General features: G+C 54.0%; 6 protein-coding genes across 6 annotated transcripts; 2 read left to right on the forward strand and 4 right to left on the reverse strand.

Moving 5' to 3' along the window:
* Positions 1-120: 120 nt before the first annotated feature.
* EsH8_V_000576 (NADP-dependent isocitrate dehydrogenase) lies at positions 121-1,842 on the reverse strand (the record flags this gene model as incomplete). Its single annotated transcript, XM_083273092.1, has 3 exons — positions 121-545; positions 621-1,157; positions 1,455-1,842. The coding sequence occupies 3 exons, from the start codon at positions 1,840-1,842 to the stop codon at positions 121-123; spliced, it is 1,350 nt and encodes a 449-aa protein (XP_083125807.1).
* A 4,550-nt stretch (positions 1,843-6,392) lies between these two features.
* EsH8_V_000577 (uncharacterized protein) lies at positions 6,393-7,324 on the reverse strand (the record flags this gene model as incomplete). The annotated part of the gene is made up of 2 exons (XM_083273093.1): positions 6,393-6,810; positions 6,873-7,324. 2 exons carry the CDS (start codon positions 7,322-7,324, stop codon positions 6,393-6,395), a joined length of 870 nt encoding a protein of 289 aa, XP_083125808.1.
* A 3,552-nt stretch (positions 7,325-10,876) lies between these two features.
* On the reverse strand, positions 10,877-12,919 carry EsH8_V_000578 (Not1 N-terminal domain, CCR4-Not complex component-domain-containing protein; the record flags this gene model as incomplete). Its single annotated transcript, XM_083273094.1, has 4 exons — positions 10,877-10,937; positions 10,992-11,499; positions 11,552-12,611; positions 12,665-12,919. 4 exons carry the CDS (start codon positions 12,917-12,919, stop codon positions 10,877-10,879), a joined length of 1,884 nt encoding a protein of 627 aa, XP_083125809.1.
* A 1,123-nt stretch (positions 12,920-14,042) lies between these two features.
* On the forward strand, positions 14,043-14,741 carry EsH8_V_000579 (D-tyrosyl-tRNA(Tyr) deacylase; the record flags this gene model as incomplete). The annotated part of the gene is made up of 5 exons (XM_083273095.1): positions 14,043-14,049; positions 14,109-14,287; positions 14,349-14,391; positions 14,449-14,639; positions 14,703-14,741. 5 exons carry the CDS (start codon positions 14,043-14,045, stop codon positions 14,739-14,741), a joined length of 459 nt encoding a protein of 152 aa, XP_083125810.1.
* Positions 14,742-15,667: 926 nt separating this feature from the next.
* On the forward strand, positions 15,668-16,849 carry EsH8_V_000580 (cyclophilin-like domain-containing protein; the record flags this gene model as incomplete). The annotated part of the gene is made up of 2 exons (XM_083273096.1): positions 15,668-16,031; positions 16,089-16,849. 2 exons carry the CDS (start codon positions 15,668-15,670, stop codon positions 16,847-16,849), a joined length of 1,125 nt encoding a protein of 374 aa, XP_083125811.1.
* Positions 16,850-17,634: 785 nt separating this feature from the next.
* On the reverse strand, positions 17,635-21,474 carry EsH8_V_000581 (uncharacterized protein; the record flags this gene model as incomplete). The annotated part of the gene is made up of 2 exons (XM_083273097.1): positions 17,635-19,811; positions 20,886-21,474. 2 exons carry the CDS (start codon positions 21,472-21,474, stop codon positions 17,635-17,637), a joined length of 2,766 nt encoding a protein of 921 aa, XP_083125812.1.
* Between the last annotated feature and the right edge of the window lie 5,868 nt (positions 21,475-27,342).

Raw genomic sequence — 27,342 nt, forward strand, 5'->3', positions numbered from 1 at the left:
CTCCCAAAACCTCCACCTTTTTTCTCTTTTTTCTAAATCTTTCGGGTCGGTCTACCCCACATTTGTGAAGTACCTCCCGTGATTCTCTGCTTGAGCGCTCAAGAAACTTGAGTAGTTCTTTTACAACTTCTGCTTGAGGTTGTTCTTCATGCGGCGCTCGACGGCGTTGAGGTACTCGTTGGTGGTGACGTAGTCCTCGCGGGCAGTCTTGCCGCAGGCGAGGGCGAGGTCCTTGGTCATAATGCCGTCAACGTCGACGGTGTCAATGCAGGCCTTCTCGAGAGACTCGGCGAAGGCGACGACCTCGGGGGTGTCGTCGAGCTTGCCGCGCTGGATGAGACCACGAGTCCAGGCGAAGATGGAGGCGATGGGGTTAGTGGAGGTCTCCTTGCCCTTCTGGTGCTCGCGGTAGTGGCGAGTGACGGTGCCGTGGGCAGCCTCGGACTCGAAGGTCTTGCCATCGGGGGTAATGAGGACCGAGGTCATGAGGCCGAGAGAGCCGAAGCCCTGGGCGACGATGTCGGACTGGACGTCACCGTCGTAGTCTGCGTTTCTGTGTTAGCCATCAACCCGAAGACTGCAATGCGCACAATGAAGGGGAAAGTGGAGGGAGAACTCACTCTTGAGAGCCATGATGTAGCCGCCGGAGCTCTTCATCATCTGAGCAACCATGTCGTCAATGAGGCGGTGCTCGTACCAGATGCCAGCAGCCTCGAAGTCGGCCTTGTACTTGGTCTCGTAGAGCTCCTGGAAGATGTCCTTGAAGCGGCCGTCGTACTTCTTGAGGATAGTGTTCTTGGTGCTCATGTACAAGGGCAGCTTCTTCGCGATGGCGAGCTTGAAGGAGGCGTGGGCGAATCCAGTGATGGACTCGTCCGTATTGTACTGGGTCTGGGCGACGCCGCCGCCGCTCTTGAACTTGAAGACCTCGATCTCCTGGGCCTCGCCACCCTCGGGGGTGTAGACCATCTTCAGGGTGCCCGGGCCGGGGAGTACGGCATCCTTGGCGCGGTACTGGTCGCCGAAGGCATGGCGGCCGATAATGATGGGCTTCTTCCAGCCAGGCACCAGGCGGGGGATGCGGGGGATGACGATGGGCTCGCGGAAGACGGTGCCACCGAGGTGGTTGCGGATGGTGCCGTTGGGAGAAAGCCACACTGTCGTGAGGGGAAAGGAGTTAGCCTAGTCCATCTTGGGATTACAATTGAGTCCGAGGGGGGAGTGAGAGGAGCAACGGGAGGGGTCTGAGGGAGATATCGTGCAGGAACCTCGCATGGCCTTCGGGAAAATATATGCAGGTGCCGGCGCCGCGTGCCGGACGACCGGGAGCGGAATGAGACAAGTTCTCGGAGCGGACGCCGGAAGCACGGGAGTTTGAGAATCCCCTCCCGAGCACTTGACTCCCGAGCAGGTGTGGGCGAGGGTAAAAAATACACACAAAGCGAGCAACTTACTCTGCTTGAGCTTAAACTCTTCAACGCGGGCCTCATCGGGGGTGATGGTGGCGCACTTGACACCGACGGAGTACTTCTTAATAGCCTCAGCGGCGTCGAGGGTGACCTTGTCATTGGTCTCGTCGCGGTAGGGCAGGCCGAGATCGTAGTACTTGAGATCGATGTCGAGGTAGGGGTGGATGAACTTGTCCTTGATGGTCTGCCAGATGATGCGGGTCATCTCGTCGCCGTCGAGCTCGACGACGGGGTTCTTGACCTTGATCTTTTGGACGGCGGAAGCCATTGTGCGGGCGGCGATGAAGGACACGGAGCCGGCGGAAGGGGGGACGACGAAAGACGGCCGGAGAGCAAAGGCTGCGGGGCGACGGAGGAAGCGGGCTGCGTTCATGGTGACGGTTTCAAGGTGGTTTACGGCGGCGGCGCGCGAGGTCTATCAAGGGCTACTTCGGCTTTGAGTCGGAAGGCGGGGGTTTCTCTTGGGCCGCGGTTACTGGTACCGGGTAGTGTGGTTCGGCAGTTCTGCGTCGGGTGGCGGCGGCAGAGGAGGATGCGACTAGATGACTGGCTTCCGCAGCTGTCGGGCTTGCTGCAGGCTGCGGTCTCGAAGAATAAGCACGAGAGCTAGCAACAAAGTGCTGACGATCGTGAGGCTATGAGGGACACTAAGGGTATTTGGTTGAATGCAGGAGGGCGAGGTTTGCGACAGGCAAAAGGCAAAATTGACAGTAGCACCTCTTGGAATTGGAGGAGGGAGAAGAAGTGGCAGGAGGGAAGATGACCGGTTGCAATTGAGACCTGTTAAAGCAAGAGGAGTCAAGAGTTAAGCGGCAGAAAAAATAAGTACGTAGGGCAAGGTAGTCACAGCGAGAGAAAGAGAGCGAGATGGCGGGATGACAGCCGAGCCGAGATCGTCACAGGTATTCCGGGGACCGGTGTGGGCGGGCAAGGTAGAGGTACCACAGGAGCTTCTCTCTGCGGGTATTGCCTCTCTCTGTGTCACTTGCGGTTGGTCGCAAGGTTGCGAGTTGTAAGTAGCGCGACTAATAGGATGGATGGATGGCATCAGCCCCGACTGGGGGTCCTCCTCGCCTCGGACCTCTTTTCGGCCTCTGCTCTCTGGCTCTGACTCTGATGAGCCCCTTTTGATCCTATATCGGCTGTGGAATTTTTATTTGAGATCGAGCTAACTATGCGTTATTGACCGTTTCCGCCCATGCTTGCGAGAGTTCTGTAATCAATTGGGAGATGCGTCGTTCATGCGTCGCTCCATGCCTGAATAAATTGATGAAAATCTTCTGCAACAAGCCTTCCTTCTGCAGACGGGTTCCAGCGGCTTTCCTCGTCTGTCTCAGACGCCTGTGACCTTGTCTTCTGGTTGCGGACCAATGCCAATCGTCATTGGAAGGGTAAAATGGGATGGGACAATGCAGGGAAGGAGTGTGATTGGAAGGGTTAGAAAGCCACCCATGTCGTGGGTTCAACCTGTGTCTTTGCTCCCCCACATGCTGCCAGAGCTTCGTGCGGGGAAAGAGAGCGGCATCATCGTCCGAAGCCTCCAACAGGTGTTACGCACAGTTGCTGGTTTCGTCCGTTGTTGATGATCTGGCTGCCGTTGGCTCGATCTGGTGTGCATTTTCATGCCTCTGTATTTGTTTTGTCAGCTCGGCTGGGCGGTTTATTCTAGTGGAAATTGAACCGCAGCCGCGTCCCGACCTTTCCGCTCAAAAGGCAGTTCCTCCCATTTTACCGGCGGCGCACAAGGCAACCCCGTCTTGTTCGCATGACGAGGCGGCCATCAATGGCTTAGCCCACTTGCAACCGCTAACCTGTCTCATCACTCAGGAGCCGGACAGCACAGTCCTGCTATCCTGAAGCTACCCCCCGATTATCCCTGTGATAGCTTCAAATTTTTGACACAATCGCTTCAGGCTGAACCCCACTGTGACTGGGCTTTTCTCGCCTATAGCGGAGCGCCCCAGCTCCGATCTCGGTGGCACTTGGACCAGTGGGGCCGACTGCCGCGATAAGATCGCAACGGCCACCGAAGCACCGAGACCAGGACACCGAGGTTAAGGAGCCATCCAGGTGCCTTACATAAGGATCTCACCCATCGCTTACCTAACGCATCTTACTAAGGTAAGGTACGGATACACTGTTGCATCCAAGTGAAAAGGAGTCACGTGTCTCGAGCCCCCCCCCCCCTGCATCGTCATCACACTGCCCTGAGAGCTGCAGAGCAGCATCTCTCGCTTTCCGCGGGGCTTCGTGCAGGTGAGAATGATCATCCGTACGAGCCAGGCATGCAGCACCAGCATATCAGCCCAAGCCTGCAATGCAACATGTACCCTTCCTTCACTCCTTGCTTCTGCCTGTCAGATATGGTAAAAACATACACTGCCTCACTCAGGTTTCGGACAAGAGGGTTTGGGCATGGCGTAGGAGCTAGACACACGGCCAAGGGGGTTTGTAAAGCGCAGGCCCAGCTTCCGAGCCATCCTGGATGTATGCAATGTCTCAGTCCCCTCGTCTTCACTTCCACTCAGCCCTATCTATCTTTCTCCTCTCGTTTCTTCTTCTCGCTCCGCTCCGCCTTCGGTTGCGGTTGCGGTTCGGTCGGATTGTCGGCCAGGTCGACTCCGGCCGTCCGTCATCCGCATCCGTGAGATATTCGCTACATTTCTCGTAACCCCGCTGGCCACCTCATGCAAAATCCCCATACGAAAAAATGACACTCTACTTAGCTACCAGTCACCAAGTGCTGGATAAAAGAACGGCGATTGTCTTGATGAGTCAACCAAGACTGACCAGCAGGAGCCTAATTACTTGGTACAGAGCTACTGCACAGCACGGCAATCCATGACCTCCAGTCCCAGATCCACACCCGTATCCGCTATGCTGCGATGATGCTAAGCCAACCCAATTCGCTTCCAAAAAGCAGGGTTTCGCCAGCCGTATTGCTGTACTCAAGACCTTGCTAGCAAAACATCACCGCCCTCGACGGAGTCCACGCCTCTAATACGCATAAACGCTACCCTATCTTGTCCTACCCCGTCCGCTCCTGTACGTTAATCCTCATTTTCTACGCCGTACACGTATGCCGCCGCTCAGCGCTTCGCAATGCAGTCCGTATCACGCCCCATTTTCTTACTCTCTCGCCTTGTTTCGACTTACATTCGGTCGCTCCCGCTCGTCACTTGTTTGATCCCACGGTAGCAGCAGCCACGCGCCAAGTCAAAAGTCGCCGCCGTCTGCCACATGTACACACAAACGGCCCCATTGGGGGGGAGGGGGGGTAAGTCAAATTACCAAAGCCAAATCATTCGTCAAGAAGCTAGCTATTAAGGCCATAATCATTTGGCTGAACCTTGGGGAAGATTATGGGCCACCATCCGCGCGTCTCCATGTACATACGCCATAGCACATGTATTGTAATCTGTCGTCTTAGCCACCACCGTCTCCCCGCACCTTGCAGCTTTCAATACCCGTACACCCCATAACTTCCCAGTACAAGAATGCCCTACCAATCACCATCCATTCCCGCGAGGCTGTTTCGGTGACATGGTGTCACCACACAACCGAGTTTCACTTCCACCACCCACCGCCGCCGCCAACCACCAAACCCAATCCCGCTCCGCTCACCTTATCCTAGCTACCGTTCGACTTGGTGGGGTTGGACGAGATAAAGCCCAGCACGGCACAGCAGCTTCCTTCCGTCACCCAAGCGAGTCATTTGTTGTGGGCTCATTTGGTGCGCTTATCCTTCCGCTCCCGCCAGCCATGCGATGTGATGCGGATGCATTTCCAAATAGGGTATCTCTTTCTAATTATTGTTCCTTTGCTGCCGAATCGTTGCCGTCGTTTGTTGTCGTAGTAGTCATTGTAAAAAGCACCGAAGAAGAAAACACACACAGCCGTCGTCCGTTTCCATCCTTGTCCGATCAGTCCAGTAATGTCCCATCGAGACCATGCTTGCATGCCTCAGTGCGAGGAGAGCGCAAACCGCCCCACATCGGCCATTAAAACCACCTCTCATCTTCTCGAATATGCCTTGCGCCACACCTGCAAGCTGCCCCAATTGTCGTATCAATCCATCATCCTTCCCACCCCCCAGTCCCAAGAAGACAGAACCAGAACCAGACAGGAAAAAAAAGACACAGCCCCGCCGCCATGCAGAAATCATTAGAAACCTCTGACAAGCAACAACCTGTCAATCAATCACCATCCGCCCGGTGATACCAAGGCCATTAGACCGAACCATCTTTTCTGTCCCCCTTACCATGTGCTCTCCCAGTCTCCTCCTCTGCCTAGCTAAGCAGCCGCCCAAGGGCCAAACTGTCAACATTTTCGGACAGGGTGTAGAGTAGTCAAAGCCACATAGTCCGCATGGAAATCTTCTCGAAGCCTTCCCGCTTGGGTAAGGCTCGACGTCGACAAACACCTCCTCTGCGGTGCTCGCACCCCTTGCTCCACATGACTGCCTGGGATGATGCCGCTAACGCCCAATCACATCTAGACCCAAAGGTAACATCATGGCCTTTTGGCACAGGACGGACTGACTTGGCTGCAACTGCGCCGGCCACCTGTTCCGAAAGAGAAAGAGAGCTGCAGCAGCAGGGCCGAGTCATCCCGACACGATTGGCTCTCCAACCCAGTCCTTTGGCTGCCAACGTCATGAGCTTGTGTTGTCCTCAGCCGCACTCTTGTAAGTGGTCCGAACCAAAGAGATCCGTGTTGTCAGGTTGCCAGCATGTCGTGTCGGGCAACGGCCCCGGCTCCTGGGCCCCGAACCTTGCGTCGTCTCGCCGTGAACATCGACCGCTGCCCATGTGGAGCAATAACCGACCGTGCTCTTGCAGGTGTGTCTTCACCTCCAGGCATCACTTTGACGCCCGCCCAATGAGAAGTCCCTCACGTAGGGGGCGGTGCTCTTGACGACCCTCAATGCCAACCTCGTGCACGCTTGCGCTTGTCTTCACACGGGTTTTTGCATTTTGGGCAGACATGGTCCGGGTACGAGTTGACGTCGACCCTGATCAAGCATTTGGAGCACCGCCACCATCGCGACGAGAGGTTGCGCCCTTGAAGCCAGCTGTCGTCCACGTGCGTGCCCCGCTTGAAGATGTCCTCGTTGTGATAGTCTCGCAGGTGGTCCCGGAAGTGGTCCCGTCGTCCGAACGGCTCGTTTCTACGCGAGCACTTTGGATAGTCACACTTGTGAGCTTCCTTTTTCGCCGGATCTTGGTGAACTTGTCTGTAATGCCTCTCAAGATCGGCTTTGCGCTTGAATGGGTTTGCAGTGCAACCTGCCTCCAGACAGGGGAATTTATAGTCCGCCATTTCCTGCTGCTCTTGGCCCCTGTTCACAGCATTGTTAGCATCGCTGGATTACGACTGCCAGAGGCCTCCACAATCACTCACCCTTGGTGGGGAATCACAGTCGGATACTGCCCTGCAGGGACGTATCGTGGTTTCATCTGCCAATAACCTCCGTCTTCGGTGGGGACGTAGTCATATTGTGACCAGTCAACGTTTCCGTAGTAGGACTCGGAGCTTTGCTGTGCTGACGAAGACGCAGTGCTCGCATACTCATCGCCATAGTAACCCCCGTAACTGTCCCCGTAACTCTCTTCGTGGTTGTCCCCGTAATTGTCCGCTGGGGAGTGACTCATGTTGTGCGAATACGAGTAGGACATACCAGGCGAAGAACCGTAAGACGATGGTGTCAGAGGCCCTCGTGAGCTGACGTCCGAGAGCTGCCGCGCAAGTTCTGGCGTCTCTAGAAATGTGGGAGATTCAAGGTAGTCTCCTGCCGATACTGGAGACGCTGCGTTAACATAATAGCTTGCTCCGCGGTGGTATTGGTTGTCCATTGTTTCTGGCGAAACAGGTCAAACTGTCGTGCTGTCTGAACTGTTTGTATCCCGGCTTCTGGATAGCAGTTCAGTAAGGGGAAGGTGGCATTGCGAGGTTGGAATGGAATGGGCGTGTTAAAGGGAAGCAAGCAGCGGAAGACACCGCCTGAAGTAAAACGAAATGCAACGACTTACACAAAATCAGACACTGCAATTGGTGCCGTGGTGGCCTGACTTCGGCTGGACGAGAGCGTGGCTCACGAACAGCTTCCCACAGGCAAGCCGATAAGTTGGCTAGATGGTAGAGCAGTGGTGGCCCCGGGTATCGAAGTTGGATAAAAAAAAAAGAGTGGAAACCAGTTCGTCGAACCAAGCAGTTGGGATTTAAATGGTAGGATAGGCCCTAGAGTATCGGATGGGTATATTGTTGAAGTACACAAATTGGAGTGGGAGGTGGGCTGTTCAAGTATTACCGAGACGTGACAAAACCAAGTTCACCGCCTTGGAGGAATAAAGGTGGCAGCAATACGTCAAGCGGCACAGATACACGAGGTGTCGGCGGTATGGGGTCATGGTTGCCCACCAGCACATGGCTTCATCTCCGTAAGACGGCCTTGGCTATGGGGAGCCTCAAGCAAGCGGGCATATCAAGCGTCTCAAAGCTACTTCAGCCCCCAGCCCATTGCCGGGTAGGGTGAAGATAGGATAGAGTTGTATGTGCCCAGGCGGCGCGAAGCGAGAAAACAGCTGCAAGTGCTGGGGTTTCTCCATCGAATTGACCGTTTGAGAGGCAGTCCTCGGTGAGTGGTATGCTTCTAGAAAGGGGCTTAGAAACCGCCAGCCACGAACTCGATGGATTCATGTGGAAAGACATGCATAACTAGTGACTAGCACGACGACACGGCAATGTTCAAATCAGGTCAGCCCAGACCCGCCATACCCCCATGACGATCTGCCAACCTATCACTCGACAGGGCTGGCGAGTATTAAGGTGCGCGGTGCATATGGGGGGGCCTCAACAGCCGTCGACATTGAGTCTGGAGGGGGGAAGGCCAGTTCCGGCTGGGCAGTCAGCGCTGGGCGACCTTGGTTCGACCCCATTGGCAAAGGTACCGTCAACCCAAGACATGTCTAGTAGGTCTGAAAGATAACCGGGGGCGGGAAACGGCCATTGCGAATCTACGGAAATGCTTCTGGTGGTCGGTTTGCACGGCACAGGGCAGGGGAAATGCCAGTTAGCCAACCCGTAGTTGGGGTCAAGAGATACTCAAGTACTGTGTCTGGTGCGGCCCTAGGCAAGGGGTTCGACAGACGGCCAGTGAGCAGTGAAAGCGACAGGGGCGATGTATGTCATGGCACAACGAAAGATTATCGCTCATTGGCATAGGGCTTGGGGCGGACTTGGCAGGATGCGATGCGGCTGTCGAGATAGACTGAAGATCGGAATCGCGGAGAGGCTTGACTCGAAGAGTATCTCGTTGCCTGGCCCCGCACTGCCACACTAGTGGGCGCGTGAACGCTTGCAGTCCTTGTTGTGCAGGGTCCAAATGTTAGAGTGGAATCAGCCAAGAAACAATGGTACCGCAAATCATGAAGCCCTCACTGGTCCAATCGTAATAAGGCAGGTGAGGCCATAGTAAGCCTCGGGGGCGGTTTGGAATGGGGCCTGTGTCGCAGGGTATGAGCCTGGGTACGGTGTACCTCGGTTGACGCTTTCATGAGACGGCACGCTGTGCTGTGCAGCGCGGTTACAGTGCAACCAATGTTATTCTGTCGGGGGCCAATCCACTGGATCCGCCGCGGAGGTGCATGTCGCCCACCGGAATAGCCTGAGACCCAGGATGACTGAATGAGAGAGCCAACAGGATCCGGACTGTTTCGAGGTCTAGCGGCCCTTTCCTGGGCAGGATATCCACTCTGCCTATCCGTACCGATCTGGGCAGAGGTGACACAGGCCATGACGGTGAGGGTGACGGTCGGTTGCCCGCGCATATGTTGGTCTGGTTTTCTCGCGCAAAACGACACTCTTTGGTCAGATGTCTCGGAAGAACTGGGTACGCGCCACAGTGCTTGCGCAAAAAAAGAGTGTGATGCCTCTGAATAGGGAAGCAGGGCGGCCGCGAACTCACTGTCCGGGCTGACAGGCGATGCAGGTTGGCTCGGTGAAGCAAGTCAGAGAGGGTGACATCTGTTGGATCTTCAAAAACGCGCATGTGTTGTACAAGGCAGGCAAGGCAGGACCCATCCCGATGGAGACTTTGTTCGGACGAGCCATTTTCTGGAAGAGAAAACACGAAGTTGGTGCGGTCTGAGGGAGTTTGAGGATGTCAAGATGTGGGTTCCAACGAGGTTATGATTTGCGCCATATCTTGTGGGTGGCCAAAGACGAAGTCCAGGCAAGGTGATGATCCGGGCCAAAGAGCTCGTTCGTCCAATGTGCTGTACTGTGCCTGTCTCCTCGTCCTTCACCCCTGGACGGGACTGGGCTGGGTTGGGAAGGACCGGGCAAGCTCAAGCTGGCAGGTGCCCCTTCCGCGCACCCTCGTCCTGGGTTCTGGGGACTTGGTGGGTCCTCAAGACCTTCTAGAAAACTTCCATCGCTTAGGGGAGGTGCGTGATGACCCGTGCCTGTCGTGTTTCGTTTCGAGCCCCACTACCTTCTTCTCACCTACCTCATCGTGAGGTGCGGCACTGTATCCCTACCCTGCTGTTGAAGTGACCTTCCCGGCTGACGAGTACCTTACGTTACCTCCCCTGCACCTACATGCATTGGGCCTCAAAACCACTGGTTCCTCTGGCTACCCTCGCTCATCCAGTCACCTCGCTTCATGTGAAATTCCCTTCTGGTCCTCTACGCCCGGATTGTGATATGAGAAGTGGCGGAGTTATTTATTGCAGATGGCAATGCCTTGCGTCTATCAGGAAATTTCATTGCGACCCTCTTAGCCAGCCTCGTCATCACCACCTCAGAGGTGACGGGGAGTCAAGCAGTCCCGAACGTCCACCGGCACATCCACAACGTACGTCGGAGGAATTGAGCCATGTAAATCGCGGGGAAAGTCACCAACCAATCCGCAGGCGGGCATGGTTTCATTACCCAGAGAGTCATTACGGGGCGACTGGCGGGGAGACCGAGGCTTGTTTCTCTACTTACTTCGGCCGAGTCGCGACCCAGCCCCTCTCCCCCGAAACAGCATCGTGGATATGTGTAACACACTCGCCTTTGGCATAGTGAGTTTGACCATATGGTACGTCGCCCGCCGGAGCTATGGGGAGATAAATCACGACGGGGCGCATGGCCTTGGCGGCGCAAAATGTGCTCATCTATGATCACGCGGGCTGCAGAAGGGCTGTCTTGATGTGCAAATGTGGAATCGAGGCGGCCTGTCGCCTCCCCTTTCGTAGCCAGTCAATAGTCAGTGTACTTCAACAGCGATAAGCCAGATAGACCCTGGCTGTATGTCTCCGTAGAACGACGCAACGCCATTCCTCCCGATACCGATGGTTCGAGGTCCCCATCCCAATCCGAGGCTACGCCTGATGTGAAACCGTGTGAACCATGCCGCCTATTCATACATCGTCCTCCAGGAATTTATACGCAAACTTGAAGTCCGCCTTTCTGCGGTTCATCCTACACATTTTGTCAGTTGGTGTTCCGAACCCGCCGGCATTCCAGGTGACTTACCAAGTGCTCTCGTAGTCGAAGAAGCGGTACGTGCCCTGCTCAAACTCCTCGGTGATATTCTTCGGCTCTTCATGGCGCTGGAACCACGTCTGATATTGCTTGTGGAATCTCCAGCTCTGGTCCTTCAGTGCTTTAGCAGCAAGATATTGTTGAGGCGTACCCTGCTTATAGTAGAATACGTAGAAGAGCGTATCAGGATCGATCCGTGAGTACAGCCGCGGGTCATCGAACAACGCGAGCGGCTCCTGTGGAAAGCCAGTCCCTGTCGACGAGAGACGCAGGTCAGGACGATAAGTTCGGGGCACGTCTGTGTCCATGATGTCGGGACACATGGCCTGGCTTGCTTGTAGCATGCGCTGCGTTGAGGGAGATGAGAAAGGCGCTGGTCGCTTGCGAGATGTCTCGAAAGACTCAACAAGGTCCTGCAGGGACGAAGGAAGGTGATATATCGACTCCTCCTCCTCCACAACAGGCTTCACGCCGTTCGCAGCACCATTCGTTTGAGACGCTGAAGAATATTAGCTGGCTTGAAGATGGTCGGTGTACCTGGTGTAACTTACCCTTGGCTGCCTCTGAAGCTTCTGCCGCTGCCTGGTTCTTACTCGCTCTCTTCTCCGCCTTGGACGTAGCAGGTGTTGCCTTTGCGCTCGCCGACGTTTCACTAGCAGCCCCCGAAGATGCCGCAGGCTGCTTGGGTTCTACCTCCTTTGCACCAACAGGATGGGCCGGTGCTGTTGCGGGAGAACTCGTTGCGCTTGTTTTCGGTTGTGCGGTTGGCAAGGACGGGGCACCGGACGTAATAGGTGCTGCGCCCGGTGGAGGCGGCAAGGGGGATATGCCTATCTTGTCTGACGCGGCAGCTGCGGCGGCTGCGGATGCGTATTTGAGCCCCTCGGCAGGTCTCGCAGGAACCGTCGCTGGTTTCATAGTCGGTCCATTTGCAGCGCCGTTGCTGCCGATTGTTTGTAATGGCGTATGTAAGGTTGCCAGAGCCGGCAAAGGGGACTTGGATTGCGCACTAGACCTCCGCCCTGATGCAGATGCCTCCGCTACCGCTTTCACCTTTGCACTCGGAGGTTTGATGATCTCTGGCTCTGGTGTTGGTTCATCTGCTAAAGACTGGGCATCTTGCGACGAGCCTTTGTCGCCATCCTGGGGCAGGCCGTATACGCCTTCCTCTTCGTCCAAATTGAGGTCTTCGTACATTTCTTCGTCTTCGATAAAGTCGTCATTCATGCCATCCGAGACATAATATCGAATCGTCTCCTCGAGATCGGTGACCTGTTCAGTGTCGACTCCGCCGTTTTCCAGAGATCTCCGAATGAGTTCGAGCTTGCCCTGGTGCCATTTATGGCGATCGATGACACGTTCAATCTCGGCCATCCGTTCTGCCTTAGCAGTTTGACTCTTCCCCTTCTTCATGGTAGCCTGTATCGCTTCGGCTTCGGCCTCCAAGGTTTCGATTTGCTGTTCCAACTCGTCAACCATGTTGTTGAGGAAGTCACTTGCCTCCGCCTTCGCTTGTTCTTGCGGATCGAGCTTGGCAGAAGAGGCCAACCCTTCTTTGGAGTATGCCTTGGTCTTCATGGCCTTCTCAACAGCCTTGAACTTCTCCATTTGCTGCGAGGGAATTAGCAGGATCGGGGGGAGCCACGGTGGGGGTTGGAACCAACCGTTTCAATCAGCCGGCGGTGCTCCAGCAAAGGAGCCTTGTCCTTGATATCGTTGCTTGCCGCCCATGTCTTGATCTGATCGCGGAGTCTCTGGAGCTTCTTGATTTCGCGCTTGAGATTGTCCTCTAGCTTCTCTTTTTGAGAGATGTTGTTGGATTGCTCAATCTTCTCGTAGATGGACTCGAACTCGGCCACGCCTTCAGCCACCTTCTTGAAGCACTTATCGACTTCTTGTTGCAGTTTTCGTGCCGCCATTTTGTCTGTTTGTGTATCGGGGAGATGGAAAGGCCAGTCTCGGTGACGTGTCTCGATACCGACGGTTTGGGTGTGTCGGGTGTGTCAGGTATGTAGTGGTGATTGATGATGAATTGCGAATTAGAGCTGTGCTCGTGTAGCAGCAGCCGTCGAAGGATCGATGATTGCCGGTCGGGTGAAGGAGAGATTCGTGTCCCTCGCGTGACGACTATTGCGCCGTATATACCGGCGTTCGGTGGTTGCGCGATACAAGTTTGTTTGCCAATAGTGAGGCGTTTGATGAGTTGAGGTTGCGCGCATGCAGAAGAAAGAGCTGGAGGGCGGATGCTGTGCGAGAGGTCAAAGTTCCCAGTACTTAGTGGACGATAGAGAGAGTGTGGCAGCAATGTGTGAATGAAGGTAGATCATTATCAGAAGAAGATTTTCAAGCTTTTAAACTTTATAACAATATTAAGAATCATCATAATATGTATTATGACCTTTTTTTACTATCAATATCCGTTTAAATAGGCTTAATAAAAATATATATGGTTACCACTCTATCGTAAAGATGTTGCCTCTACCTTGCTCTGTGACGGATAATCACACGGACCACTACTTCAGCCCAGCCTTGCCAGCTGCCACTCTCTGTCGCGTTCAGGGATGCGAGACCGGCCGCCACCTCAACCACCCTGGTGCACGCAGCATGCGATGCTGCTCAGGGCTGATTCATGGCCACTAGGCACTCACTATAATTTTTGGGAGCCGCGGGGGTCAGTGGCCGTGTATGCAACGTTTGTTTGAATTAGGCACTCTCCGATTTGATTGCCCAGGCGTGTTGCATAAACGCAAGCAAGCATTACGCCGGCCGCGGAACGCCTTGTCGCCAATCTGCCTCTTTCCAGGTTGTTTGCTATTTGTTAGCTGGCTTGCTTTCTGCATGCTTGGTTTGTGGCCTCTCCCCCTTCAAAAAGCATTGACACTTCGGCACTCACCACCTTAGCTGGTTTCTTTGTTTGACTTTTTACCTCATCGGGGTGCTGGCCCTGGCGGTTCTACGTTTCGGCCAATCAATTCGTTCGTGTCTGAAGCACCAGATCTCTGCCTCTACTTTGAGGGTGCTACAGTATATACACCTTGCAAAATGAAAGGCAAGAGTCTTCCGCCATTTGGTATACTTTTCATGCCTTATGTTGACACTCTCTTTCAGCTATCGTTCAACGGGTTCTCTCTGGCTCCGTGACAGTGGATAACGAGGTTATTTCCTCCATTGGCAAAGGCCTCCTAGTCCTTGCTGCTGTTGCTCCTGGTGACACCGAGAAGGATGCCGAGTCACTCGCAAACAAGGTATTGAAGCTCAAGATGTGGGATGACGAGGCTGGTGGCAGGGTATGTTTGTGTTTTACCTCCCATTAACCCCAGTGACCTCTGACTTCTGACTTCGTTTTAGTGGAAGAAGACCGTTCAGGACATCAATGGAGAGGTTCTCTGTGGTAATGATAAACCCCACTTGCTGAACACCTGTCGTCCCGTCCTAACACTTATCATAGTTTCTCAATTCACGTTGTTTGCCAAAATAGTGAAAAATAAACCTGACTTCCGCCTCAGCGCGCCAGCTGAAGATGCGAAGAAGCTTTACCACCATTTCCTACAGAAGCTGCAGGACAATTATGCTGCGGATAAAATAAAGGATGGCAGATTCCAGGCCATGATGGCTGTGTCTTCAACGAACGATGGCCCGGTTCGTGCCCCTTCGAATTTGTACCACAAATCTCTGTGTCTGTCTACTAACCTGCCATACTAGGTCACGTTTGAGCTGAACACAGAGCTTGCATCGAAGTAATGTCTTCTGGACCTTCAAAATGCGATTATATAAGACCGAATAGAGTCAGTTTGTCTACTGAGCCATTTTTGAATGGCCCATTTTCGTCGGATACAGGAGAGAGCTGAGAAAGTCGGGACAGTGGTTTTGCTTTATATATCGTTGATACCACCCCTAGCTCAGGCCAATCGCATCACCCTCCAAATCATGGTGTACTTTTGAGTCTTCTCGCACTATCAGGAATTACTATATTTCATACACGAAGCTAAGGCTGACTGTTGAGAAAGTATTGATTGCCTCTTGGCGTCCATGTCATGTGCTGGCGTTGGGGGAGGGGCTCTTCTTCTGGCAGACTTAAGAGCATGCTAATCGTAAGGCAGGACACAGCTTTCAGCCTGACTTATCTGAAGTTGTCTAAGCAGATTCCCATTGAAAGGTTTGCTGCAGCAACAACATAGAAAGGCAAAGGCATTTCATTGGATGTTATACAACAAACAAAACCCTGATTGGTTGATTTGGAAGCTCTTGCTCCTTCCTGGCTGGTCCCGGTGCCGAAGGTGCAGGCTGTTTTCCCCGATTGCCCCGCGCCGGGCGGCAAGAGCTACCAGAAAGTTCCATCATACCTTACCCCCACCCACCTCAGCTAAGTGCTGGAGGCAATTCCTACCTACACCTCAAGTCATTGTTTTCCGGGTATTTCTTGGTCCAATTTCAACCGTTTACCACAATTGCACGAAACCTGCAACTTGTAAACCTTTAGTCAGCTGAGGTCAAACGGCAACAGCTACCCGCCCTCCTAGAGACAGCACTAGGTAACGCACATCTACCCCGCATCTTTCAACGGAGCACGGAGATTCAGCCAGCCTCACCCGGCACTCTCACAAGAAGCGAAACCACCACAACTCTCCCTAGCTCAAGTCAACAAAATCCCCAAACCAACTGCCACAATGTCCACCGAGGGAACTGAGACCAAGGCGACGCGCCCCCGCGTCTTCTTCGACATTACTGTCGGCGGAAAGTCCGCCGGTCGCGTCACCATGGAGCTTTACAGCGACCTCGTCCCCAAGACGGCCGAGAACTTCCGCAGCCTCTGCACCGGCGAGAAGGGCCTGGGCAAGTCCGGCAAGCCCCTGCACTACAAGGGCTCCATCTTCCACCGCGTCATCAAGCAGTTCATGATCCAGGGCGGTGATTTCACCGAGGGCAACGGCACCGGCGGCGAGTCCATCTACGGCGCAAAGTTCGAGGACGAGGCCTTCCCCATGAAGCACGAACGCCCCTTCCTCCTGTCCATGGCCAATGCTGGACCCAGTGAGTAGCCTAACACAATAGAGAGCGAGCATTTCTTGCTAACAAGGTGGTTTACAGACACCAACGGCTCCCAGTTCTTCATTACCACCGTCCCGACCCCCCATCTTGACAACAAGCACGTCGTATTCGGCGAAGTGCTCAACGGCAAGTCCGTCGTCCGCCAAATTGAGAACCTCTCAACCGAGAGCGGTGACAAGCCTATTAAGGACGCCGTCATTGCAGACTGCGGCGAGCTCACCGGTGACGCTGCCCTTGCCGCGGACGTCAAGGCGCCCGACGCCATGGGCGATACCTACGAGGACTTCCCCGAGGACTGTGCTTCGCCTCCCGATGCTCAGCAGGTCCTCAAAATTGCCACCGCTTGCAAGGACTTTGGCAACAAGGCTTTCAAGGCCGGCGATTTCAACCTTGGTCTCGACAAGTACCAAAAGGGACTTCGCTACCTGAATGAGGAACCTGAACTTGAGAACGAGCCTGCGTCGACAAAGACGGAGCTTGAGGCCCTCCGCTTCTCCCTCAACAACAACTCGTCCCTGCTCAACATCAAGCTTGAGGCTTGGGAGGATGCCGCGAAGTCGGCTACTTACGCCCTTGAGGTTCCCGGAATCAAGGACTCCGATCGTGCGAAGGCCCTCTATCGCCGCGGCTTTGCCAGCGTCCGTCTCAAGGACGAGGAGAGCGCCGTCAAGGATCTTGAGAAGGCCCACGAGCTTGTGCCCGAGGATAAGGTCGTCCTCGCCGAGCTTAACGCTGTCAAGCAGAAAGCGACCGCTCGTGCAGCCAAGGAAAAGGCGGCATACAAGAAGTTCTTCCAATAGATGAGAGACGCCGGCAAACTCGGAGAAGTCAACAAGGCTTTGACATTGGTGTAGAGCGGTCAGCAAGACAAGGGATGATGATTAAATGATTTCTGGGCAACAAACACAAGAGAAAAATTCTCTTGATTCATTGGAACATTGGGGGCGTACAGAGATGCAAGGACTGGAAAAGACCAAAAAATCGTAGATACCTCGAATAAAGTTCAATATCATTACATTATACGCACATGTTAGTCGAATTTTGTTCTATTGATTGTTGTCGTTACTGTAAGAGTCTGATGGATCTGGGGCCATAACCGTAATTCTAGTCATGATATGTCTGGGTATATTCATCGTGTCCATGATGCGACGGCTACCTTACACCAAGGAAGCTGGCAAGAAGGAAGCAAACGGCTAGAAGAAAAACACAAATAGGACCAGGCCTCCAACCAAAGCGGTTGTTGGAAACCAATCAACCCACCCCCGAACAGGCTCCCTTGGTAATGTTTGAACACAGAAACTCCAGAGTGGTTGACCATTCAACCAGGCTTGCCTCCGTTCCAAGTACTAAGTAATGCAGCAGTGACCACCCCATCTTTACTCTCCCAAGTACGTGTATCCAGATATCCTCGTCGTAAGAATGCAAAGGCTTTGTTCGCGATTGAGCCATAGTCTTTTTTGTTCGTGTTTCGTATGTAAAGAAGCAATCGACAAAGAAAAAAAGAGTAAAAAGAAGCCATTGACGGCCCCCGAAGGTTTGTGCGAGAAGAACAATCCTAGGCAACGGCGATGGGTAGAAACATGCATCAATAGCCAGTGTTCCACGACCGCTCGAAGTTTTTGCCGCCTCGCACAGACGGTGATGATTCAGGCGAGTCGCTCCGTCCGAAGGGCTTCATGATGCCGGATAGAATATGGCGGGTCGCCCTCCCGTTACGCTTGAGGGTGGCCAAGTGTGAAGATGCGTGTTCCGAGTGTCCATATGTCTGCCTTAAAGAGCTAAAGTCTCGGCCACGACGGTGCTCACGACTCCGACGCGGAGGAGCATCGACCAATACATCGCTGCCAGCAGATCCAGGAGGCTGGAAACCGTCTTGCTCGATCCATACCGTTGAAGCCGAGGCAGAGTTGGTTGGAGAATTGTTGTGGTAAGTTGAAAGGCTCATGGATTCTAACATAGCCGAGCCGTGGTCCAACGCATCGGCGAACTCGGAGGCGGGAAGCGACGACGTCTCGTGGAGAGAACCATCCATCCTGGCGTAACAGAGGTCTGCGCGCTCTTGCAAGCCGATGCACATATCGTTGAAGATTAGAATATCGTCTTCGCCTCCAATAGGCTTGGTGACGTCGCCATTGCCGATAGGGTTGGCCTCAGTCCACATCTTGACAAGTGCCGCAAAATTGCGAGCGTGGTCGATCAGATGAGGTAGCGCAGGGAAACCCTCACGAGCCGTCGGTGAAAGTCGACCGAGAATCGCAATAGGGGTCGAGTAAGAAGGACCTAGAGCAACCTTATTGCGCTCGACTGGGATAGAACAGATGGTGTCAATATAGTCCTTCACTGACTGACGATTGGAGCCTAGGAACTTGTTCATTGGCTCCATCCATTCCTCCTTCTTGCCAAATGTCGAAAGATTTCCCAGTGCCTGGAGCGCCTTGGCAACTAGTGTCAGTGTTCGCTGTGCCCGGGGTCTAGGATGATCCCTCAGTAAACCGAAGAGTTTGGGACTTAAGATTGCAGGACAGATGAAGCGTAGGAACAAGAAGCCTGATACACTCGTGTAGGTAACAGTGCGCAGCCAATCGCCGTAGCGATCTTCGGCGACGGCCCTTATGTACTTGAGGATTGACCGAAGTTCCGGGGGACACTTTGTGGGCTCCTTGCAAATGCACTGCCAAACCTCGGCGGTTAACTGAAGGAGCCGAGTCCAGTGTTCCTGAATGTTTTCGCCCGGCTTGAGCTTGCTGGGGTCAACCTCGCAGTTGGGGTTCGTCTCGTTAATCTCAAAGATCTTGGTCTGCAACATCAGCTCCAGATATTCTTTTCCTGAGCGTCTCATATGGAATTCCAGGGCCTGCGTCAGCAGGGTATTGCCTCGGAATAAGAGATTGGCTTCTCCAGCGAGGGATTTGCCCATGTCGCGAAGGATCTGCTCTCTGTCGCTTGACGACTCCATGGACTCGTTGGATTTCAATCTGCTGCTGAATCGGTACTTCTTCATCTGATTTTGTGTACCACCAATGCCATCGATCTCGTCTTCTACAAGTGTCTGAAGCCATTCGTTTGCATGGCCCGACACTTGGAATATGTTGAGAAAAATTTCGGATAGCCGTCGCAGGTTTCCAGGAAGGGCGTCGGCAATTTGTGCAGTAAGGCCCGAAGGGAAACTATGAAGTAAAGTTGATAACGCCTGGTACTCCTTTGAGTGAAGGACGACAAGCTCTTCATGATGAAGCTTGGCAAGCATTGTGCCCACGACTTGCTGCCGTTCGTCGTATATCTCAAGCCACCTTTCAAAGTCTTTGCCAGGTTCGACTTGGTCCAAGGGAATATCAACCGAGCCGCAAAGGACCTCCGTTAGGCTGCCCCCCTTGGGTAGTCCTAGGGATGTCTGTAGGTGGTGGCTGAAGCTTTCAAGGTTCCCATCTACTCTTTTCATGATGATGGAAAGGAATGGCATGGTTGGTGGGAGATCCGCGAACTGATAATCTTCTCTCCAGAATGGGTTCTTGGTTCCGCATTTGATCGTGGATCGAGCTCTGACCTCACCGTCTAAGATAACCTCGGTCAAGTAGTTGCCAACCAGAGGGTCCGTATCCTTGGGCTGCCGGTCAACGAACCCATTGTCTGGCGAAGAGACCCTGGGTTTCAATTTTGCCTCTGTCACCCGCAAGCTGATTGTCTTCTCAATCCTGAAGATTTCCCCTGGGAGATCTGATTCCAGATCCGTAACCTCGACCACCCCTTCCGCCGATGGCGAGTCTAGCCGGAAAATATCCGGGAGAGCAAATGCTCGCAGGAGGACGAACCAAACCTCGAATAAAAGTCGATTCTCCAGTGCGATATATACTGGACGGAAAATGGATAGCTGCGTAGATATCGGAGAGTAGTGAGGGAATATGCCGATACAGTATTCCTCATCCAGGACTGATCTGTCGAGCTGTTGAATGGCGCAGCGGGACAATTGAGACAGTTCGACCACGGCGATGACCGCATCGCCATCGTTCGTAGTGAGCCTGATCTCACCATTTTCTTGAAGGAGACAGGACACGACGCGCCACGACGTACTCGGCGACCTCAAATCCCGAGTGGAAGGTCTTTTGACAATGGCCCTTGGCGAACTTGCCAAGCCCTTATCCCACAGCCTCACTTGTCCGACCTTGATCAGCGCATTGGTGGGTTTCGGCGTCCCATTCTCAGAACCGCGTCTTCTGACCGCTGGACGAAGGGAGGTAAGCGCTGGGTTTCGATTTCCACTCGATAGCTTCACTTTCGGGGGTCGTAGTTGCTGCCAGCATAACAGGGCCGCAAGCCAAAGGTCTCGCTCTTCCGCCAGAAGCGGGTGCAGTATCAGTTCCAAAGGGGGCACGATGGGACAAGAGACCTCCAGGCATCTTTTCCCGTCAGGAAGTTCGACTGGAGCTATCCGACATCCCCGGAGATCGGAAACCAGGGGAAAATGAAAGGGCCCATCGTGGCCCGAGTCAAACATCAAGCTTCCTCTCTCTTCATCAACGTATGCGATGCCAATTTGCCATGGCCCTGCAGAATCAGTTCGAAATTCGATCTCGCCCCGCATGCGCCCACATAGATTCTTCATCAAAAGGAGAATATTGTTCGCATTGTCGGTCGGGACAGGGATGGGCAACGAGTCCACGGAAGGGGTCGAGGTGGTTGGAGGAGAGGTTGGTCGAGAAGAGTGGCGCTTCATCAATCGCTTTGTTGACAGCTTCTTTTCTTTCAAACTGGTTGTGATGCCCAAGGGAATTTCGGAATGGCGAGCTGGCACCACTGATGGGAATCCCAGTGACTCAATTGGTGGTGGCGGCGGCGAACGAACGTCATCGTACAGCGGCTGAGATCCGGAGGAGGAGAATGATCCTACTCGTTGGCGACCCTCCCTCGCGGTGGCATTCATGAACTGTTGTCGCAGTGCGCCGTCCATGGTGTGTGTCCTAGGACGAAAGTTGCTGGATTGCCTCATAGGCGGGCTAGTTGAATTATTGTCGTAGGAGCCGTTACCACCGTAGGTGTCGTTGAACACCATGCCCTGCCTCCTCGAGAAGTCTCCCGGGACGGATCTAGGAGAGGTCTGAGGAGAAGTGGAAGTGAAGCCACGGGTCGTGCGTAGAGGGGCAGTCGGGTCGAAAGTGGCGTTTGCGGGCGGGTTCGGCGAGAGATCGGGGTGATGGTATTCCGGCGTTACGGCGCGGATCGTAGGGTTCGACGGAAGGTTAGGGCGGAATGAGGTGCGCAGGTTGGTTATCGAAGCGCGTTCCATGCCGCGAGACGAGGGGTCGGCGGACAAGTTCTGGCTCTGGGGTTGCTGCCAGTCGAGGCGCGGCGTAACGTTGTGACTACCGTTGTGGTAGGTTCGTCCATCCATTCCCGGTGGTGCCATGCTCATTCCATGATTTGTCCTCATTTGGGGTCCACCCGCATCTGAGGTTCAGTATTCTGTGTGCGTCCCTGTGTGTGCTTTTCTCTTTCAAGGCTGCACATGGACGTTCCACCACGACTTATTTCCCCAAATCCTAGCCGGCGCGCCGCCTGGGTTCTCCTACAGTTACCTGTTGGTTGGTTCGATTCTGTGTCCGAAACTGATGTGTATGCCGCCACGCAACAGTAAGCATAATAGTTGCTGGCCGATAGGGCCAGGAGCTCGCAAACCGAGTCTCACAGAGGGGAGTCGAGTCGCGAAGACGGCTGGTTGGCGGTGACGCTGGATATCGTGGAGGCACAGACTTCCAGCTCCTACAACGAGAAGATGGTGCACACCGATCTCGTTCGAATGATTTGGGGGCTGATTTCGAAATGTAACGCGGTACTGTGGTGGCCAACAGTCACGCCAGCCTTGGGCAAGGCAGAGCGAGCGGGAGGAGAACGGATCAGCGGTGGGATGGGAGGTTGAGAGCGGGGAATTTTGGTGGTTGATCCACAGGTCCAAGGTGGGATGATGCAGGGTTGCAGCGTAGAGCGGCCGTTCAGGTTCGGGGGGCGACGGGACAGTTTGGCTTCGTGCAGTGGTTGTTGGTGCAAGTAGTGAGTGGGTGGTCTCGTCTCAATGCAAGCTGAATTGGACCAGCGACAGCGCCCAGGAGGTTGACAGGCCTGGGGGGGTGTGAGAGAGAGGAAGAGAAAGAAAGAGGCGGAGAGATGGACAAGAACGGCGCTGAGAATTCGGTAAAGCGCGAGGGGAAGCGTACTAGTAAATCAAGCGACGGCGCAGGCGGGCCTCCAGTGGTATTAATTGATTTTTTCCCCTTCCCTTTCCACTTCTTTTTTTTTCTTCGTCGCTTCGTCGCAAATTCTGAGGACCCAGAACGGAGATGGACCTGGGGGAGCTAAATATTATGGCTGATTAGATGTTCGGGTGTAGTGGAATCGATCACCAAGGATGTTGCTGCTTGTCCTTGGATTTTGTTCGGCCAGTGTGCTGCCGCGGCAAGCATATTAAGGCTGTCTCAAGCTCCAGGGTCGGGCAGGTAATCGGGCAAGGCCTGTGGAACCACGGAGGATCAGGGCAGGGAAGATGGCGAAGACTGGGGACGGGGCTAGCTGGCAAGCGAGATATCCAATGTCAGTGGAGGGAGAATGGGAGGGAAAAGCAAGCGACGTGCAGGGGAGGGGGGGCGGCGTCCGGGGGCAAAGGGTGGGCAAAGGCACTGAGAGAGCGGGTGGTGGTGAGGATTATTTTCCTGCCACTGTTGGATGCGACGAATCGAGGGAGAGGGCAAAGTAGCACTACTGCCAAAGCCCAAGTAGGGGTGTGTAACAATAGTCGAGCGGAGAGGAGGGGGAAGGCGAGGATGGAGACAGCCAAAAGACGTTGGGACAAATGCTGCAATAGGAGGAAACGGGAAGGAACTCGAAGAAGAAACAAGAGAAAGCGGACGTACAGGAACCGTAGCCTTTGCATCCATCAATAACGGGAAGGGCGCCCTGGCATGAGAGTGATGCTGCCGGGTCAGGTACCGCTGCCAATAGGAGCTCAACGGCAATGCTGCAGTGCATGCAGATGGAACGAAGCTATATCGAACCAGCGGAGCGTTGGCCGGTGAGACAAGTGGCCATGGATTCGTCCAGCTATGCTATGCACCCCTGCGCGAGAAGCAAGATAATACCTTCTGCAGGCTATGTTGAAGGAATCCGAACGACGGCGATAAAGCGAGGCAAAAGCGACTAGGATACCATCTGATTCGTCTGAAGACAGTATGCTGCAGGTCGAATGTAGAGAGAGGCCAGAGGCGGGAGGAAAAAGGAGACAAAGGGACTGTTCCCCAAGTTCGATATCTCAGACCTGCGATTGTTTTGATGGAGGTCTTAGCACACACACCGCACCTGGCCCCAAGCAACAAGGTCTCATGAAAGGTTCTTGTACTTGCACGTATGCCTCAGGCTGAGAGCGCAGGTAAAAGAAACGGCACCCCAGGCACTAAAGGAGAGAAAGAACCTGGCATCAAAGGTGATGTAAGCCAATCCAAACCCACGGGAACCTCTAGCAGCTAGTTGGATTCCATGTATCTTACTTCAGGCTCGGCTTGAACTACCATGTACGCTAGGCGGGCTGGATACCTAGCATCTCCGTGGAGAAGAACCAGTCTTCCCCATCCTCCCTCTCCATTCCTTCACTGCTGGCAGCGTTTCCTTCTTCCATCCCGCCATTGCGACCGACCATCAATCGAGACGAGGCGCATGACCTAGCCGGTACCTTGACTCAAGCTCAGGCACAACAAACACAAATTGACTCTGACCCATCCCTTCAGATGCAAGAAGCGTGGGCAACGAGTAGCGTCAGGTGCTACCCTCTGCCTGGCCTTGCCTAGACTGGTCGCTCAAGAAAAGCCATGGCTGTTCTTGCTTGCTTGTCGCTCGACTCACTTGCATGCCTCAACTCGGTGTGTCTGCTCCGTCTACTGTGCCACTGTACCGATCATCGAGGAATAACGCGACCCAGGTATATACTCAAGGGCCTACGTAAGGTGCATGGAAAGCCTCAAACGGCAAGGCAAAGAACTATGCAAAGCTGGCATTCTTACATGCAGCAAGATACCGTATCATCATTGTGTGGTTGCTGCTTCTGAATTAGACCCCAACTGCCTTGATTTGTCCCACTGCACAGACATTGTCATGGGACGAACCAAACCCCGGATTCTACAATGTCTCTTGTCTTGCCTGGTCTCGTGGACGTCCTCATCCCATTGTCAAATTGGGCCTCCAGATGGACAAGAAGGTGAACGGCCCCCTTTGTTGCACCCGTCCGTCCCATCAATGACATTCCATTCCGTCATTGATTTCATCCAAAGCCATCCCGAAGGCCCGTTCTGCCGGTTCATCTTGCACCCCCTTGGCCCCCTACGGTGTTCCATCTACATGCCATCGTTGGTCATCCCTCCATTCCAGCATTATCTGAGGATCCACTCATCTACAGATACCTACACTCCGCCTTACCCACGACATCTCGCCGATTCCTCCATCGCATCCATCTTGCGTCGCCCCGCTCTTCCCCCCTTCTCCCTAATATCATTCATACACTACAATAGATTCATACAACAAGAGCAGAGATACTAGCTGATAGATGGTAGGAGCGTCCCTTGCCCTGCGTTGCTACTTCTCGTCGGCCGCATCCCGCCGAGAAGCGGCGCTATCCCATCTCACCTACCGGTACGGATACCGTCTAGCAACCATTTTCGGCTCGATGTCCAAAAGAAACATCAAGAAAGGTCTACTTTCGCGCCACGGCCCATCCACCTCTTAAAACACTCCGAGGTTGCGGATTCTAGGCTAAGACTATAGGACAAACCCCCCTCCCCCCAAGCCGCTGGCCCGCGCGCCATACCGCGCAGGGGTGACGACCGCGTGCACTGATCCTTTTCTTCCGCGCCCACCGCCCCTCTTGGTTCGTCAACCTCGAGTCATCAACCGAACATGTTCGGATGAGAGGGGGGCCGCTACGCTTGTACCTGCGTTCGTCATTGTTCCCGCCCTCCTGGGCACAACAGTAGCGCAAGGTACGAACAAAGTCAGGGTTGCGCCCCTGGGTATGTATCGTCAGCCCTTTACGGCGTCTACATCGTCCTGACTCTTCACTGCTGGTCCCAGCTTCTTTTAATGGGCAATATTCTTCTGCTGACCATCTCGTTTCCCTCGTTATCGTGTCTTGTCTCTCGTCAGCGGGCCACCCCAGCAACAATATCTGACGAGAGCCACACCTAATCAGCAATAAGACAAGCGCAACAAATGCAAAGGATCTCAATCCTGCTCGTCAAACACAAGCGAATATTAACTCCACATGGCACCCCAAACCACAGATTTCTGCTGCTAGGCCAGGCACGGGTTGGTGGGATCACTCATCAATAATGCTGCGAATGGGTGCACAACTCATTCGCAATCAATGCCCGCCCACGCATGATCAAGCGGGCCACCCGACGAACCACTATCGGACCGCTTATTATCAGAGAGAACACCCTCCAAGGGATAAAGTGAACTGCAACGCAGCACAGAACGGCACGATGCTACGAATAAGCCGGATCACCAGAGCCAAATTCTCACCTCGCTGGCCCAGCCTCCTGACCAATCTCCCGTGCGCCATAACCCAGCCAGTCGGGCGCTTTTCCCGCGCACTCAACCCATCACTGATTTTCTATCTGCTGCTATGCCTGAAGATCGTTCCCAAAAACCTGCTCTGCCAGACCTTGTGCGGCCGTTCAGTATCCATGGGTGCACAATGACCCGCACGCGATACATAATCACGAGAGTGTACTTCTTACAGCGACCGGCATTCGTTAGTGGAAGGACTCAGACCCCGACTCCACCCCGCGATGGCGGTGGATCATCATGTCGGTCTCTTCCTCCCTTGAGATTGAAAGACGGGGTTGCTGATGGTGTCAATTACCCTTGGGTCTTGCACTTTGTTTCGCAACAAGAGAAGAGAATAGACATACGTCCGGCTGGGTCCCCCGCGGGCGTAGCACAGACAGACGATCGACCCACCGTCCCATACCGTTGGGTATCCATTGTCGTTTATTTTCCTTTTGCCGCCTTGTGTTACGACAGAAGTCCTTAAGTTTAAGAAGTTCGGTAACATTTTCAAGCCTCGTCGCCGTTTCGTCTTTTACTTCGGTGAGTAGAAAAGAAAGCCCGGCGCCACGGCAGCCGGACAAGGCCCCGGGCAATCTGTGGGGTTCTGTGCTGCACTTTTCAGGAAGTACGGGTAGACGACAGGATGAGATCGAACGGTACCCTCTGCCCCCACTTGCTTTTTCCCGACACTGAGAGACACCTTATTCAGTCTCCTCTCAGTTCGCATGGCTGTTTGGTGGTTGGGTTTCTGGATGGAGGGTCTTGGAACAATACCTGCCGCTTCAGCTTTCCCAGCTGCCAAGTTGGGCGCTGATTTCTTCCTTTTCATCTGCCGCTGCATAATCAGATCACGTCGACAAGCAAGCCATGTTTCACACGGTCCATGGATTTCCCAGAGTCTAATGACAGATTCGGACGGTGTTGCTGTTACCGCAAGCCCGCGCCAGCCGCGTTGTAGCCGGTATTGATCAACATCCCTTGAGACGTTTGCTTTTTGTTCAGCTGTGAAGATTGAGGGAACATTTTTCCAGGGCTGGAGGCTGAGGGGAAACCTGCCGAGGTACGCGACAGCTGCGCGCTGTCGCCGTCATAGTCTCATCAGGAGTCTCACCCCAGACTCCAGCTCGTGCAGTCGGCCGCTCCCATTCGCTGCTGGAAGAGAAGAGCCAAAACAGAATAAACAAAAAAGGGGTCTGGTTGGGAGGTCTTATGGTGCATAGATGCACGGGGGACGATGGGGTTCGGTATGCCTGGGTGCAATCCCGAACCGTGGCACAGGGGCCTGCAAGGGGCCGGCCCGCTGCCCTCTGTTTTCGGATATGTCGACTGGCCCGGCCGACGACGGACTGACTGTTAAGCCACGCGGCTATCGGCACGTACGTGGAACAAAGTTGCCAGTGATGGTATTGGAAAGTCACTGGGCAGTAGAGCAGGGTCCGAGGACCGGGAAAGGGGGCGTGAGCGGATGTCACCATTCAGTTGGAATCAAAAACTTACGTGGAGTCACTGAGGAATGCCGGTCAATTCCCAGCGGAAGACGTACAATGGCTTGCTAGTTACATCCTAAATGCGCCTCTCATTTGTCCATGTCCATATGTGACACAATGCTGTTGTGGACTCCTTGTCCCTGATATTTGATGTTACCCCCTCTATTATGCATCTTAGCCTCGCGGCCAAGTACTTTAACAGTTGCCATTGTGTTTCCACAAAA

Source organism: Colletotrichum jinshuiense, chromosome 5, assembly GCF_051148585.1.
Source record: "Colletotrichum jinshuiense chromosome 5, complete sequence".
Taxonomy (NCBI): Eukaryota; Fungi; Ascomycota; class Sordariomycetes; order Glomerellales; family Glomerellaceae; genus Colletotrichum; species Colletotrichum jinshuiense.